Raw genomic sequence first — 17,596 nt, forward strand, 5'->3', positions numbered from 1 at the left:
CAAAACCAGCAGACACAGAGACAGCTTCTTCCCCCAGGCTGTTGCTCTGATGAACTCACACCACTCTTAGAGTCTCAGAGTTATTACTGTGCAATAACATCCTGCTCTCCACACCTTTTTTGAGTTTGTCTACACCAGGGGTGTCCAAACTTTAGGGGGGCCAATAGTTTTTTCGTACATTTTTTAACTACAAAAATGTCATGCAAATACACACTGTTATAAAACAAATTTCATTGTCACAATTGTCTTTATTTTTCAAATGACAAAATAACCAAATATGAGTCACCGAGGCAGATGTGAACAACTCTAAAAACACAAATTCTGCCTTTCATTCATATCCGAAGAGTCAGATAACATTGAACAAACTGTATGAAATACCTTAAATTTACATGAGTTTAAAACTACTTTTGCCTCATGAACATCTTAAACGGGATATAGTATACGTTATAGGTAATGCAAACTTGTCTGTTATTATTAAAACTTAAAACTAGTGAATTTTGCTCTTGTCATTTACATTATTTTTCAGAAAATAATAGTTTGTATCAGGTCTACAGGTCCATAACATCAACAGTCTTAACATGGCCACTTCGTCGCTTGCTTTAGTAATATTTATTTTTGACTCACAGTCCCGTGTGAAGAATCGCTGTTGTGATGCCACTTCAGCTTGGAGCTGCTTCACTTTATCAGCGCGGTCACTCCCTGTTAGCTGGTCGTTTGTGTTCGCATGTTTAGTATGAGAGTGTCTCTTTAAGTTGAAATCCTTAAACAAGGCAACCGTCTCTTTACAAATTAGACAAACACAGAAAACAGAATGTAGAAGTTTAATTGACATCAAAATGCTCGCAGGGTTGTAGTATGTCCCGGTATATTTCACATTCTTTCTTAGATTTTAACATGTCTTTCTCTTTCTTTCTTGCTCGAACCGTGCTTCTGTCTACCTCCTCTGTCTCCATCTCTGGGTTTGTTTACAATAGAACTACGATCCAGTGTTATGGCTGTATCCCAGAATGCAACGCGTGTGCCGGAGCCCTATTCAATTAGTTGTAAGTCGACGTTTCATCAGAAGAGTTATGAAAAGAAAAGTTAATGGAGGTCAGAAACCTTGACAGTTACATTAAGTCATCGTCTTTTGTCTTAGTGCAGTTACGATCCATTCGTGCTTGTGCAATGTAGCTCATCGCACATCTAACATGGCGGCTGTCGATGACGTAACATACACTGTTCAAATTCCGCAGTTTTCGTGCGCTTGTATCCTGCGCCACTCACGCATTAGTGCACTACTTTCTGGTGTGCACTTCGCTGAGGGGCGTAGGATGTACTGCGAGTATTTTGACAGGGCTTATCCGGTACGCACACTGTTTGCTGACATGTTTGATGACGCGTTCCAGCAGGGTAGCTCACATCGATGACGTAAAACGCACTGTCCAAAGTTTACAGTTTTCGCACACTTACGCTTTACACGTTCAACCCTCTCGGACACTTCTACGAGTTTTGCGCCTTACTTGGTCACCGATCGGGCCGAAGAACAAGAAGGAGGAGGAGAAGGAGAAAAACGGGACGAAGAAAGACGCCCCTGCACGTGAAGAACAGACGAAAAATTTACAAACGCCAAAGAGAAAATACAAATGGATGGTAGGTAACGTAGCAGCCTAGTGAAGTCTGCTCCAAGATTAATGCGATTAAGTCTGGGGTAAATACCATGATTTCACCGTGAATAGCTCCGAGTTATCCCCCCATCCTACGGTGCAGACGTTCACTGTAGAACGAACGCTGATTCCCTACACCTGAAAACACTCTCAGTTGTTCGCCTTTCAGTAGTTGGGGGCTCTGTCCAAAATGTTTTTAAAAAGTCAATCATATTTAGTGAAAATGCGTAATAAAAACACCGATCCCCGTTTCTATTTGTGATTATGGACTACTTGAGAGTTTGTGGCATAGTTTGTGGGCCATGGTTTATGCTACCTGTGCATATGAGAACCTTGAAAGACTATAATCTCACAACTGCTCATAAAATACATATTGTAGAGTTTTTAGTCTCAGCCCGGTCTTCGGACTGAATTTTGCATGGTCACTCATTAGAAGAGTACAACTCGATTCTTTCGGCTATTTGTTTCCCACAATACATCTCCCCCCCCCCCCCCCTCCTTCAATCTATGGAAACGACGGACACAGTAAAGCGGTTAGCTTGGGATGGCTTTATAATAATAAACAGTATTTTCCACTTTCTTATTATTGTCTATAATGCCCTTGGTTTAATAGCATTAGCATCAGTCTTTTGTAGCGCTTTGCACTCTGTTATTATTTCTTGTGGATGTATTTTGAGTAGTTGTATCAGACGAATTTCATCAAAGGCACTTTTTTATTCTTGAGAAGCACAATATGTTAAATGCATTTGTTAGATAGCATTAGCTTACACGACTGCAGTTCTTGTTTACAAGACGTGTTCATAAATAATATGAGGGAATTTATTTTGTTACATGTTATGTGTGGTTTAATGGATAAGCCTTCTGCAGTTGACATCTTTCCATCAATCAAAAAAAAATTTGTGCGCTGTAAGGTACCTCTGCTAACAAACTACAAATATGTACGACCGGCAGCCTGTAGGGGGTGGGGTCTGAAATATCTAATTTGCATTTAAAGAGACCGCACCAAAACAACCTATTCCCAGAGGCTCCTCAGGATAGGTCTCAACGAGGCTACTCAGAACAGGAGTAGTATTGCGACAACAGCCGCCTTATTTTCGGCAGCATTTTGGCGCTACTTTCGTCACATCATTTGCCTACTCATTTGCCTAATTAGCAAAAGTTTTAGCCATCATGGCGAAAGTTTTAGAGAAAAAAGACGAGGATCGTGCCAGGGAAATAGACAAGTCGAACGGGATCAGGAACTGCTTAAGACGGGCATGGCTCGAGAGCAGCGTCATCTTACAACTCGGAACACAAAGACGCGCTTAAAGCAGTGCGACAGTGAGTGCCCGGTGCGCTGGGGTTGCGCGATCGGACTAAATTAAGCTCCCTGCGCACTGAGGTCCACTTAAATTTTGGAAAGTACATCAGGAGTTTAATAATATTTTCTAAATTTCAGCAACGGCTCTCTCAGAATAATGCAACCAGCGCGATGCAGTTGCGCGGTCGGCGAAGCGCTGCGGTTGCGCGTTCGGCGGTGCGCTGCAGTTGCGCGATCAGACAAAAATGCGCAAATGAAAAAAATGCTTAAAAAAAGTCTTTCCATTATTTGTAATGGGAAAATAGATTCGGAATTCGACCGATTCACTTCTCGAACCTTCTTCTGGAACGGATTGTGGTCAAAAACCGAGGCTTGACTGTATTATATTAATCTTGGTAGCCCACTAAGCAGGAATATTTTTTTAACAAAACTGTTGAAATTGAGTGATGAAATTAATGGTTTTGGGGTTGCTATATTGCCAAAATCCAGGAGTTTCCAGGGAGCTTTCCCCCCTGAGACCCCTCCGGGGCGTTGCCCCTGGCCCCCTGCGGCCCTCAATGAGGGGCTTGCGGGCCCTGTGGCCCCCCAATAGGGGCCTGCGGCCCCTGCAGCCCCCAACGGGGGCCTGTGACCCCCGGCCCACTGCGGCCCCCATTGGGGGGGCACAGGCCCCTGGCCCCCTGCGGCAAGTGGGGCATGCGGCCCCCAGAACCTGGCTACTTTTCAGTGGTTGTTTTCATTTGCCGTTGTCATCCCTGCTGTTGGTTTATAAGTGCAGTGAATAGATCTTTCTGTTGTAATAGATCGTTTACCTGTAAAACTGTCATGTAATCGTCCTCGGGATTGGATTCTTATTTTTGTTTGTTGGTCTTTGTTTTTGTTTTAGTGGGATGATTTCACTGGGTTCTGTATGTTGGCAATCCTCTTTTGATGGTCACAGGGTCTCCGAAGGGCGCGCGCCGCTAGGGTTGCCGCTCCGAGTCTCAGGAAAGCACATGCAGCATCGGGGTCAGGGCTTGACAAACCTGTTAAAAACCTGTTTTTTGTTTACCTACTCCATTGTACCATCAAAGGGCCTGGACTTTGTGTTGTAGCCTGTTATGGTCCTCACACCATCCCAGACATGTAATGGTCCAGCTTCTGTTAATGTTATTGCTTTACAATTCTAAATTAGATTTTTACACGACTCTTTTTTTTAAACAGAGGCAGCCATGGACACCCATATTCCCCATGACCTTGAAAAAGTTCTTGGCGTTAAGGTGAGTCAATCACATTATTTTTTTTGCTTTGACGAATGAAAGAAAGGTCTTTCCACAGAACAACACATTTATGAAATCTGAATGTAGTACCGTATTTTTCGCACCAAAAGGCGCACTGGATTATAAGGCGCACCCTCAATGAATTTTTTATTTTAGAAATTATTGCATATATAGGGCGCACTGGCTTAAAAGGCACATAAAATAATAGCTATACTGCAACAAACTGAGGTTGACTAGGGTTGCGGTATGCATCCACTAGCCAATAACCCTCTGTAAACAATCGCGTTTCTCAAACAATCTCCTATAAAATGATCAGAACTGACTAAAGTTCGATCTAACACTGGTACTGCTTACCTATGTTTCCCTTCCATATCAATCCGTCAATTTACTCAAAACATTAACAGAGCAGCCTATTTTGACATGAAATAGCCTTGTGCGTATACCAGCTATTATAGCATTAGCCACCCGCAAACTCCCATGAGCCTCAGCTCGCAGACCCCCATGAGCCTCAGCAAAGTGTAAACAATCGCGTTTCTCAAACGAACTGACTAAAGTTTGATCTAACACATTGGTACTGCTTACCTATGTTTCCCTTCCATATCAATCCGTAAATTTACTCGAAACATTAACGGAGCAGGCTATTTTGAAATGAAATAGCCTCGCGGGACAACAGCTATTCGGTGACGCCCCCTGACTACAGTTGCCGTAATGTTGGGAAGCGATGCGACCTTGTAATATACTAGTCGTACTAAAACGTACTGAAACATTTTGGCAGAGCACTGTGTACAACCAGTATGGATCAACAAATTCATCAATTGATCCATATATAAGGCGCTCTGCATTATAAGGCGCACTGTGTTTTTTTTAGTAGAATGTAAGTTTTTAAGTGCGCCTAATAGTGCGGAAAATACGGTACTACTTTTATATCTTGTTTGACAGGACTCCAAACAAACTTTTACTTTTGTAGGAACACACTGTAACTTGACTTGCAAATTAATATTTAACACGATTTTTCATGCAGGGCGTTTTTCAATGGATTTTGGTGCTAATATATATATTTCATGCAGGGCGTTTTTCAATGGATTTTGGTGCTAATATATATATATATATATATATATATATATATATATATACACTACCGTTCAAAAGTTTGGGGTAACAAAATTGTTTGGGTGACCCCAAACTTTTGAACGGTAGTGTAAATATTATTATAATAAAATATTATGAATTAAATATTATAAATTATATCTTATTTGTATAAGATTATATATAATCTATGAATATAAGTATACATATATATTATACGATTTTTTACACAGAAGATTATATATATACTACCGTTCAAAAGTTTGGGGTCACAAAATTGTTTAGGTGACCCCAAACTTTTGAACGGTAGTGTATACCGTTTTTTTCCGTGTATAGTGCGCAAAATTTAACTAATTTATTGTCCTAAAATCTGGGGTGCGCATTATACATGGGTACAAATTTTTTTTAATTATTTATTTAAAAAAATTTTTTTTTTTAATTTTTTTATAAAGAAAGTCATGGTACAACAAAACCAACAACAGGACTGACCGACAAAGTCGTGGAACAAAAAGACAGGGTGACATTACCAAAGACAGGAACAGAAACCACATCATGACAGTAACACATGCAATGATCCGACGGTGAGCGAGGGGCAGACAGGACTTAAATATAAAACACGTTACATCGATTGAGGTGACACAGGAAGAGAGGGGCGACGCGAACAGAAACTATGGCAACCTAGACACATAGCAAAACTGGGGACGAGACATGACAAATCTCCCCCGAAATAAAACTTGAAATCACCTTTCTTCTTGTTTGTTGTCAATCGCGCATCGCATTCAGCCATCCTGCCCAACACACTTACTCAGTAAAATTCATAATTGACGACACATCGTTTGATGCGATGGTGCAATCCTTGATGGTGTGTTATTGTCAAATATTGTTTGTTTTTAAATATTCATCGCGGACCGGACGTCATGTGGAGGCAGTATAACTGCGCATGCGCACTATGGATCCCATGCGCAGAACGGATGCGCAAGACACGTCAGCTATATAAAGAGCGAGAGTTGTTTTCTTCCTATTAGTTTCAATTAACAGTTTAATTAGCAGTAGCAATCAGCAAATAACAAAATGCGTATTACAGGTAATATTTTATTTCACAACACTTTGCCTTGTTTCTTTCGTCTCTGCTGTTCACTTCAAACACGCTCCATCCGAACACAATGCTCTGGTATCAGACAAGGCTTGCTCGATCACCTGCTCGTTTGCTGTCTGTCACAATGTACCCTACACAAATCCAAAATTTGTTGCGGCTCCGAGTCACGACGAGGGGCAAGTTTTGGTTTCCAAGGGTGTTTTTATTCCTCTTCAACGTCTCTCCCATACAGAGCCGCCTTTTTCACGTCCGCACGCCTTTTTCACATGCGCGCACGGAGCGCGGTGGTGCGTTTACGGGCAGTCGGAGAAATCAACGCCAACAAAAAAAATTACATCCAGCCTAGTTAAGACCATACCAAAGACTATAAAAATGGGACCCATTGCCTCCCTGCGTGTGTGACGATCATTGGGACTTAAAAAAAAATAAAAAAATAATTTTTTAAAAAATTCATAAAAATCGGGTGCGTATTATACATGGTTACAGGCTTTTTTCCAGCATCAGCAAGCCATTTTTAGGGTGCATATTATACATGGGGGCGCATTATACACGGAAAAAAACGGTATATTTATTTAGATAATTATTTATAGATTATATATATAATCTTCCGTGTAAAAAATCTTAATATATATGTATACTCATATTCATAGATTATATATACCGTTTTTTTCCGTGTATAGTGCGCAAAATTTAACTAATTTATTGTCCTAAAATCTGGGGTGCGCATTATACATGGGTACAAAAATTTTTAAATTTTTTTTTTTAATTTTTTTTAAATTTTTTTTTGCCCCTGTGGAGGGGCAAACGAGCAGGTGATCGAGCAAGCCTTGTCTGATACGAGAGCATTGCGGTCGCATGGAGCGTGTTTGAAGTGAACAGCAGAGAAGAAAGGAACAAGGCAAAGTGTTGTGAAATAAAATGCACAGAACGGATGCGCAAGACACGTCAGCTATATAAAGAGCGAGAGTTGTTTTCTTCCTATTAGTTTCAATTCACAGTTTAATTAGCAGTTTCAATCAGCAAATAACAAAATGCGTATTACAGGTAATATTTTATTTCACAACACTTTGCCTTGTTCCTTTGGTCTCTGCTGTTCATCCTAAAACACAAAGGCGCTCTTTAAGCAATGCGACAGTGAGCGCCCGGCGCGCTGCGGTTGCGCGACCGCACCAAATTAAGCTCCCTGCGCAGTGCGCACTGAGGTCCACTTAAATTTTAGAAGGTACATCAGGACTTTAAAAATATCTTCTAAATTTCAGCGACGGCTCTGTCACAATAATGCGACAAGCGCGGTGCAGTTGGGCGGTCGGCGGCGCGCTACGGTTGAGCGTTCTCTCTCGCACTCTCTCTCTCGCTCTCTCTCGCTCTCGCACACACGCAAACCGGATATCATACGGAGGCCGCCATTACAGATGCGCAGAACGGATGCGCAAGACACGTCAGCTATATAAAGAGCGAGAGTTCAGTTCTCTACCTAAATCCGTATTACAGGTAATATTTTATTTCACAACACTTTGTCTTGTTCCTTTCTTCTCTGCTGTTCACTTCAAACACGCTCCATGCGACTGCAATGCTCTCGTATCAGACGCTTGCTCGATCACCTGCTCGTTTGCTGTCTGTCACAATGTACCCTACACAAATCCGAAACATTTGTTGCGGCTCCGAGTCACGACGAGGGGCAAGTTTTGGTTTCCAAGGGTGTTTTTATTCCTCTTCAACGTCTCTCCCATACAGAGCCGCCTCTTTCCCGTGCGCGCACGGAACGCGGTGGTGCGTTTACGGGCAGTCGGAGAAATCAACGCCAACAAAAAAAATTACATCCAGCCTAGTTAAGACCATACCAAAGACTATAAAAATGGGACCCATTGCCTCCCTGCGTGTGTGACGATCATTGGGACTTTAAAAAAAAAAAAATTAAAAAAAATTCATAAAAATTGGGTGCGTATTATACATGGGTACAAGCTTTTTTCCAGCATCAGCATGCCATTTTTAGGGTGCGTATCATACATGGGGGCGCACTATACACGGAAAAAAACGGTAATCTTATACAAATATAAGATATAATTTATAATATTTAATTCATAATATTTTATTATAATAATATTTACACTACCGTTCAAAAGTTTGGGGTCACCCAAACAATTTTGTGACCCCAAACTTTTGAACGGTAGTGTGTAATCTATAAATAATTATCTAAATAAATATATACACTACCGTTCAAAAGTTTGGGGTCACCCAAACAATTTTGTGACCCCAAACTTTTGAACGGTAGTGTATATATCCATCCATCCATCTTCTTCCGCTTATCCGGGGTCGGGTCGCCGGGGCAGCAGCTTCAGGAGGGAGTCCCAGACTTCCCTCTCCCCAGCCACTTCATCCAGCTCATCCCAGGGGATCCCAAGGCGTTCCCAGGCCAGCTGAGAGACATAGTCTCTCCAGCGCGACCTGGGTCGTCCCCGGGGTCTCCTACCGGTGGGACATGCCCGGAACACCTCCCCAGGGAGGCGTCCAGGAGGCATCCTGATGAGATGCCCGAGCCACCTCATCTGGCTCCTCTCAACGTGGAGGAGTAGCGACTCTACTCCGAGTCTCTCCCGGATGAACGAGCTTCTCACCCTATCTTTAAGGGAGAGCCCAAACATCCTGCGGAGAAAAGTCATTTTGGCCGCTTGTATCCGGGATCTTGTTCTTTCGGTCACGACCCATAGCCCGTGACCATAGGTGAGGGTAGAGCGTAAATCGACCGGTAAATTGAGAGCTTTGCCTTTTGGCTCAGCTCTCTCTTTACCACGACGGACCGGTACAGAGTCCGCATTACTGCCGACGCTGCACCGATCCGCCTGTTTATCTCGCGCTCCATCCTCCCCTCACTCATGAACAAGACCCCAAGATACTTAAACTCCTCCACTTGGGGCAGGATCTCATCCCCGATCCGGAGAGGGCATTCCACCCTTTTCCGATCGAGGACCGTCGACTCGGATTTGGAGGTGCTGACCCTCATCCCGACCGGTTCACACTCGGCTGCGAACCTCTCCAGTGAAAGCTGGAGATCACAGCCTGAAGAAGCCAACAGCACCACGTCGTCTGCAAAAAGCAGAGACATGATGCTGAGGTCCCCAAACCGGACCCCCTCAACGCCCTGGCTGCGCCTAGAAAATCTGTCCATTAAAATTATGAACAGAATCGGTGACAAAGGGCAGCCTTGGCAGAGTCTAACCCTCACTGGGAACGAATCCGACTTACTGCCGGAAATGCGGATCAAACTCTGGCATCGGTGACAGGGACCGAACCGCCCTTCAGTTGGCTCGGTACCCCGTACTCCTGAAGCACCCCCCACAGAACCTCTCGAGGGACACGGTCAAACGCCTTCTCCAAGTCCACAAAACACATGTGGACTGGTTGGGCGAACTCCCATGCACCCTCTAGGACCCTGCTGAGGGTGAAGAGCTGGTCCACAGTTCCACGGCCAGGACAAAAGCCACACTGTTCCTCCTGAATCCGAGGTTCGACCTCCCGACGGACCCTCCTCTCCAGCACCCCTGAATAGACCTTACCAGGGAGGCTGAGGAGTGTAATTCCCCTGTAATTGGAACACACCTTCTTAAAGAGGGGGACCACCACCCCAGTCTGCCAATCCAAAGGCACTGTCCCCGATGCCCATGTAACGCTGTAGAGGCATGTCAGCCATGACAGCCCCACAACATCCAGAGCCCTTAAGAACTCCGGGCGGATCTCATCCACCCCCGGGGCCTTGCCACCGAGGAGTTTTTTTAACTACCTCAGTGACTTCGACCCCAGAGATTGGAGAGTCCGCCTCAGCGTCCCAATGCCCTGCTTCCACAATGGAAGGTGTGTAGGTGGAATTGAGGAGGTCTTTGAAGTATTCTCCCCACCGACACACGACGTCCTGAGTCGAGGTCAGCAGCACGCCATCCTCACTGTAAACTGTGTTGACGTTGCACAGCTTCCCCCTCCTGAGTCGCCGGATGGTGGACCAGAATCTCCTCGAAGTCGTCCGGAAGTCATTCTCCATGGCCTCGCCAAACTCCTCCCACGCCCGGGTTTTTGCCTCAGCAACCGCCGAAGCCGCGTTCCGCTTAGCCATCCGGTACCTGTCAGCTGCCTCCGGAGTCCCGCTGGCCAAAACGGCCCGATAGGACTCCTTCTTCAGCTTGACGGGATCTCTTACCGCCGGTGTCCACCAGCGGGTTCGGGGATTGCCGCCACGACAGGCACCAATGACCTTACGGCCACAGCTCCGGTCGGCCGCCTCAACAATGGAGCAAGGTCCACTCGGACTCAATGTCCCCGCCTCCCCCCGGGACGTGGGAAAAGCTCTGCCGGAGGTGGTAGTTGAAGCTCTTCCTGACAGGGGACAGAGCGTTTGGGTCTGCCAGGTCGGACCGGCATCTTCCCCCACCATCGAAGCCAACCCACCACCAGGTGGTGATCAGTTGACAGCTCCGCCCCTCTCTTTGCCGAGTGTCCAAAACATGCGGCCGCAAATCCGATGACATATAATTAAAACCATAACGGCATCCATACAAGATCAAGATGGCAGCGCACACAGTTGCAGCGGCTCAGTGCTCTCCCGATCTACGCATTGTTTGTTTTTTGTTAGTGTTTGTACCCACTGTACACTACCGTTCAAAAGTTTTGGGTGACCCCAAACTTTTGAACGGTAGTGTATACCGTTTTTTTCCGTGTATAGTGCGCCCCCATGTATAGTACGCACCCCTAAAAATGGCATGCTGATGCTGGAAAAAAGCTTGTACCCATGTATAATACGCACCCAATTTTTATGAATTTTTAAAAAAAAAAAATTTAATTTTTTTTTTTTTTTTTTTTAAGTCCCAATGATCGTCACACACGCAGGGAGGCAATGGGTCCCATTTTTATAGTCTTTGGTATGGTCTTAACTAGGCTGGATGTAATTTTTTTTGTTGGCGTTGATTTCTCCGACTGCCCGTAAACGCACCACCGCGCTCCGTGCGCGCACGGGACAGCAAACGAGCAGGTGATCGAGCAAGCGTCTGATACGAGAGCATTGCAGTCGCATGGAGCGTGTTTGAAGTGAACAGCAGAGAAGAAAGGAACAAGGCAAAGTGTTGTGAAATAAAATATTACCTGTAATACGTATTTAGGTAGAGAACTGAACTCTCGCTCTTTATATAGCTGACGTGTCTTGCGCATCCGTTCTGCGCATCTGTAATGGCGGCCTCCGTATGATATCCGGTTTGCGTGTGTGCGAGAGCGAGAGAGAGCGAGAGAGAGAGCGCGCGAGAGAACGCTCAACCGTAGCGCGCCGCCGACCGCCCAACTGCACCGCGCTGGTTGATTATTGTGACAGAGCCGTCGCTGAAATTTAGAAGATATTTTTAAAGTCCTGATGTACTTTCTAAAATTTAAGTGGACCTCAGTGCGCACTGCGCAGGGAGCTTAATTTGGTGCGGTCGCGCAACCGCAGTGCGCCGGGCGCTCACTGTCGCATTGCTTAAACAGTGCCTTTGTGTTTTAGGATGAACAGCAGAGACCAAAGGAACAAGGCAAAGTGTTGTGAAATAAAATATTACCTGTAATACGCATTTTGTTATTTGCTGATTGAAACTGCTAATTAAACTGTGAATTGAAACTAATAGGAAGAAAACAACTCTCGCTCTTTATATAGCTGACGTGTCTTGCGCATCCGTTCTGTGCATTTTATTTCACAACACTTTGCCTTGTTCCTTTCTTCTCTGCTCTTCACTTCAAACACGCTCCATGCGACCGCAATGCTCTCGTATCAGACGCTTGCTTGATCACCTGCTCGTTTGCTGTCCTGTGCGCGCACGGAGCGCGGTGGTGCGTTTACGGGCAGTCGGAGAAATCAACGCCAACAAAAAAAATTACATCCAGCCTAGTTAAGACCATACCAAAGACTATAAAAATGGGACCCATTGCCTCCCTACGTGTGTGACGATCATTGGGACTTAAAAAAAAAAAAAGAAAAAAAAAAAAAAAAATTAAAAAATGTTTTGTACCCATGTATAATGCGCACCCCAGATTTTAGGACAATAAATTTGTTAAATTTTGCGCACTATACACGGAAAAAAACGGTATATTTATTTAGATAATTATTTATAGATTATATATATAATCTTCTGTGTAAAAAATCTTATAATATGTATGTATACTTATATTCATAGATTATATATAATCTTATACAAATATAAGATATAATTTATAATATTTAATTCATAATATTTTATTATAATAATATTTACACTACCGTTCAAAAGTTTGGGGTCACCCAAACAATTTTGTGACCCCAAACTTTTGAACGGTAGTGTATGTCGATCATACACCACCTACAACCGGCAGGAGCTCCTCAGGATAGGTGTTGGCTGTGAGTTGAGTGTCGCAGCGGAGTTTCACCGCTCGCAAAACATACCGGCAGGCGCCCCGGCTCCCCTTGGATCACCATCCCCGCTGGGAGGAAGCGAAGGCAGCGTAGAGAGAGGAGGCAAAAACGAGGCTGCAGGGCCGGCGCGCTGACCAGGCTACGGAAGCGGCCGTTCAAACCACCGCTCCCTAGCCTGTTTCTTACCAACGCCAGGTCTCTTGCTAACAAGATGGATGAACTAAGGCTACAGATGTCTGCGAACCAGAGCGCGAAGGACTGTTGCATGGTACTGATCACCGAAACCTGGCTTCATCCACTCATACCGGACTCTGCTATCGAGCTAGCAGGCTACACCACACAGCGTCATGACAGGACTGAGAACTCCGGCAAGAGCAAGGGGGGGGGGGGGGCCTCTGTATGTACGTCAATAACAACTGGTGTACTAATATGGTGACTGTAGACAGTCACTGCTGCTCGGACCTGGAGTATGTGACTATTAAATGCAGGCCCTTTTACCTCCTTCGTGAATTTACCGTAGTCATGACGACTGTTGTTTACATACCTCCGGAGGCTAATGCTAAGCTAGCTATTGGACTATTACATGGCAGTATTAGCACCCAGCTGAGCAGATATCCTGACGCAGTCCACATCATGGCAGGGGACTTTAATCATGTAGATTTGAAAGCAGCACTCCCTAGTTTCCACCAGCATGTTAAATGTGCCACTAGAGGAGTTAACACTCTGGACAAGGTCTACTCCAACATCAAGCTAGGCTACAGGGCAAAACTGCTACCTCACCTGGGCCAGTCTGACCATATGTCACTGCTATTAATCCCGGCATATACCACCATCAGGAAATCAGCTCCTGTCATCACTAAAACTGTTAAAACCTGGCCTGATGACGCCTCTCAGCAGTTGCAGGACTGCTTCGACAGGACTAACTGGGACATCTTCGAACACCGGGACTTGAACGTGTTCACAGACAGTGTTCTGTGTTATATCAAGCACTGCACAGACACTGTCACAGTGGACAAACCTATACGGATATACCCCAACCAGAAGCCCTGGATGACCCGGGAGGTCCTTCGGCTGCTGGAGGAGAGGGACACCGCCCTGTCCCTCAGGTCTGAGGACGCGGCTCTCTACAGCACAGCCAGAGCCAACCTGAGGAGAGGCATCAGAGAGGCCCAGCTTGCCTACAAGAAGAGGATTGAGGCTCACCTGGACAGCAACAACAGCAAGCGGGTGTGGCAGGGAGTCCAGCATCTCACCAACTACAGAACCACCATCGGAGCTGCTGAAGGGGACGCCTCACTGGCAGAGGTCCTCAATACCTTCTTTGCCCGGTTCGAGTCCGAGCCACCTGAAGCGGCCACATCACATCCCACAGTCCGCAGCAGCTTCACCCTCACAGTGAAGGAGCACGAGGTGAGGCGCACACTGTGGACCATCAACTCGAGGAAGGCTGCAGGTCCTGACTGCGTCACTGGGCGTGTCCTGAAGGACTGCGCAGATCAGCTGGCTGGAGTCTTCACCAAGATTTTCAACCAGTCCCTTACCGAGTCCCCCGTCCCATCCTGTTTAAAATCCTCCACTATAGTCCCCCTGCCCAAGAAACGCCACATCACCAGCCTTAATGACTAGCGGCCAGTCGCACTCACCCTGGTGGTCATGAAGTGCTTTGAAAAGCTGGTACGGGGTCACATCACAGCACTCCTGTTCAGAGGTTTTGACCCCCACCAGTTTGCTTACAGGGCAAATAGATCCACAGAGGATGCAGTAGCTACAGCCCTCCACGCTGCACTGTCCCACCTGGAGCAGCCGGGGAGCTATGTGCGGATATTCTTCGTGGACTTTAGCTCTGCTTTTAACACCATCCTCCCCCACAGACTGGTGGACATACTGGAGGGCCTGGGACTTCCATAATACTTGCAGGTGGATTAAGAGCTTCCTGACGGGTCGCAGCCATACATCCACACCTCTCAGTCTTTGTACCGGCTCCCCATAGGGCTGCGTACTGAGCCCACTGCTTTACACGCTCTACACACATACATGCACCCCCGCCCACCGCAGCAAAACCAGTGTGAAATTTGCGGATAACAGAACCGTGGTGGGGCTCATCTCAAAGGGGGATGAGTCTGCCTACAGGGACGAAGTGGTCCAGCTATCGGAGTGGTGCGGAGAGAACAATCTGCTCCTAAACCCGGCTAAAACCCAAGAACTGGTCATTGATTTTAAGAGGAAAAATAAAACGAACATTCCACCAGTTATCATCGACGGGGTCTGTGTGTGGAGAGGGTGTCCTCCTTCTTCTGAGCTGCTTAAAAAGGCCCAGCAGAGACTCTACTTCCTAAGGGTGCTGAGGAGGCACAGCATTACATAAAGACTGCTGGTCTCCTTCTATCGCTGCTCCATAGAAAGCACTTTAACGTACTGTATATGTTTGGTACTCCAACTGCACTGCTGCTCAGAGGGAAAAGCTCCAAGGGGTCATCAACACAGCACAGAAGATCATTGGCTGCCCTCTCCCCACACTGGAAGACCTACACAGAACCCGCTGTCTCTAAAAAACACAGAACATTCTGAAGGACACTTCCCACCCTGGCCACTCCCTTTTCGAACTGTTGCCATCAGGCAGACGCTACAGATCAATTAGGTCAAGGACTAGCAGATTCGCCAACAGTTTTTACCCTACAGCGGTAGTCACATTGAATGCCGCTAAACAAAAATGCTTATGTCTGTGTATGTCAGTGGTGTCCAAACTACGGCCTGCGGGCCAACTGCGGCCCGCGGTCCAGTTTTTATTGGCCCGCAGCAAAGAAGAAGTACTGGGCAGGCTAACGAGTTAGCGGAAAGTTGCTAATTCGCGATCGTGCTAACACGCGCAAACGGACCTCTAAAGGAAATTAAACGAACATTTGGACCAATACTACATTGTCCTAAACGTTAGACACATGTCATCATTCATTTCTCTTGTTAGGAGACACACTTACATCGCCAATGACTCCTGTACCACTGTAACCGACATATGTACAAGAACGTAAAAAAGGAAGTGGTATCGCCTGAAAACGGCCTTTAAAATAAATCACCCTACCTCAAATCAAAGCAGGGCTGAATAACATAAATAACATGGAGAATTCTTAACACAAACTGTAAATATGTTTTTAGAACAACCTTTATTATTATACATTTTTTTATCACAAGGTAGAAGTGTACATACTGTAAATATGTTCTTAGAACTCTTTTATTATTATAACAATTTTCTATAACAAGGTACAACACTGTAAATATGTTTTTAGAACTCTTATTATAATAACCTTTTTTTTTTAAAAAAAAAGGTACAAGTGTACGCACTGCAATTGTGTGGGCACTCCTTGCCTTCTGCTGGCGTGTGGGCAGGTTTTGTGCCATAATTCCTCAATTTAGAAGTTTTATTTTGACTTATAATTCTTTTTTTCAATTTGGGAAAAAAATCTGCGATGTAGTGAAACCGCGATAAACAGACCGTGATGTAGCGAGGGATTACTGTACATCACTGAAAATCAAGGCAATTGTGTTTGTCTAATTTGTAAAGAGACGGTTGCCTTGTTTAAGGATTTCAACGTAAAGAGACACTTTCAGACTAAACATGCGAACACAAACGACCAGCTAACAGGGAGTGACCGCGCTGATAAAGTGAAACAGCTCCAAGCTGAAGTGGCATCACAACAGCGATTCTTCACACGGGACTGTGAGTCAAAAATAAATATTACTAAAGCAAGCGACGAAGTGGCCATGTTAAGACTGTTGATATTATGGACCTGTAGACCTGACACAAACTATTATTTTCTGAAAAATAATGTAAATGACGAGAGCAAAATTCACTAGTTTGAAGTTTTAATAATAACAGACAACTTTGCATTACTTATAACTCCCGTTTAAAATGTTCATGAGGCAAAAGTAATTTTAAACTCATGTAAATTTAAGGTATTTCATACAGTTTGTTCAATGTTATCTGACTCTTCAGATATGAATGAAAGGCAGAATTTGTGTTTTTAGAGTTGTTCACATCTGCCTCGGTGACTCATATTTGGTTATTTTGTCATTTGAAAAATAAAGACAATTGTGACAATGAAATTTGTTTTATAACAGTGGGTATTTGCATGACATTTTTGTAGTTAAAAAATGTACGAAAAAACTGTTGGCCCCCGGGCCACTTCACTTTATCAAATCTGGCCCTCCTTGCAAAAAGTTTGGACACCCCTGGTGTATATATATATATATATGTATATATATATATATATATATATATATCCATCCATTTTCTGTACCGCTTAGTCCCGACGGGGGGCGCGGGCGTGCTGGAGCCTATCCCAGCCGTCATCGGGCAGTAGGCGGGGGACACCCTGAACCGGTTGCCAGCCAATCGCAGGGCACACAGAGACAAACAACCATACGCACTCGCACTCACACCTAGGGACAATTTGGAGTGCTCAATCGGCCTACCAAGCATGTTTTTGGGTTGTGGGAGGAAACCGGAGTGCCCGGAGAAAACCCACGCGGGCCCGGGGAGAACATGCAAACTCCACACAGGGAGGGCCCGAGGTGGAATCGAACCCGCACCCTCCTAACTGTGAGGCGGACGTGCTACCCAGTGCGCCACCGAGCCGCCTATAATATGTACTACTACTATATATATACACATATATAGATGCTAATATACATACATACATATATTTAGGTGTTATCTATCTATCTATCTATCTATCTATCTATCTATCTATCTATCTATCTATCTATCTATCTATCTATCTATCTATCTATCTATCTATCTATCTATCTATCTAT

The 17,596-nt window shown here is 45.0% G+C and overlaps 1 protein-coding gene across 9 annotated transcripts in view; it reads left to right on the forward strand.

Annotated features, from left to right (window-relative positions):
- The first annotated feature begins 994 nt into the window (after positions 1 to 994).
- pop4 (POP4 homolog, ribonuclease P/MRP subunit) overlaps positions 995 to 17,596 on the forward strand; it is a 52,614-nt gene continuing 36,012 nt past the window's right edge. The window contains exons 1-2 of one of the 9 annotated variants that reach the window (XM_061276096.1): positions 995 to 1,632; positions 4,150 to 4,205. In XM_061276096.1, coding sequence (XP_061132080.1) covers positions 1,375 to 1,632; positions 4,150 to 4,205 — 314 coding nt within the window. In that variant the 5' untranslated portion in view covers positions 995 to 1,374. Of the gene's footprint in view, positions 1,633 to 2,680; positions 4,072 to 4,149; positions 4,206 to 17,596 lie in introns of those variants that run through there. The other 8 variants (XM_061276097.1, XM_061276093.1, XM_061276092.1 and 5 more) reach the window with 8 other exon arrangements.

The sequence above is a fragment of the Syngnathus typhle genome, linkage group LG4 (genome assembly GCF_033458585.1).
Source record: "Syngnathus typhle isolate RoL2023-S1 ecotype Sweden linkage group LG4, RoL_Styp_1.0, whole genome shotgun sequence".
Classification (NCBI taxonomy): domain Eukaryota; kingdom Metazoa; phylum Chordata; class Actinopteri; order Syngnathiformes; family Syngnathidae; genus Syngnathus; species Syngnathus typhle.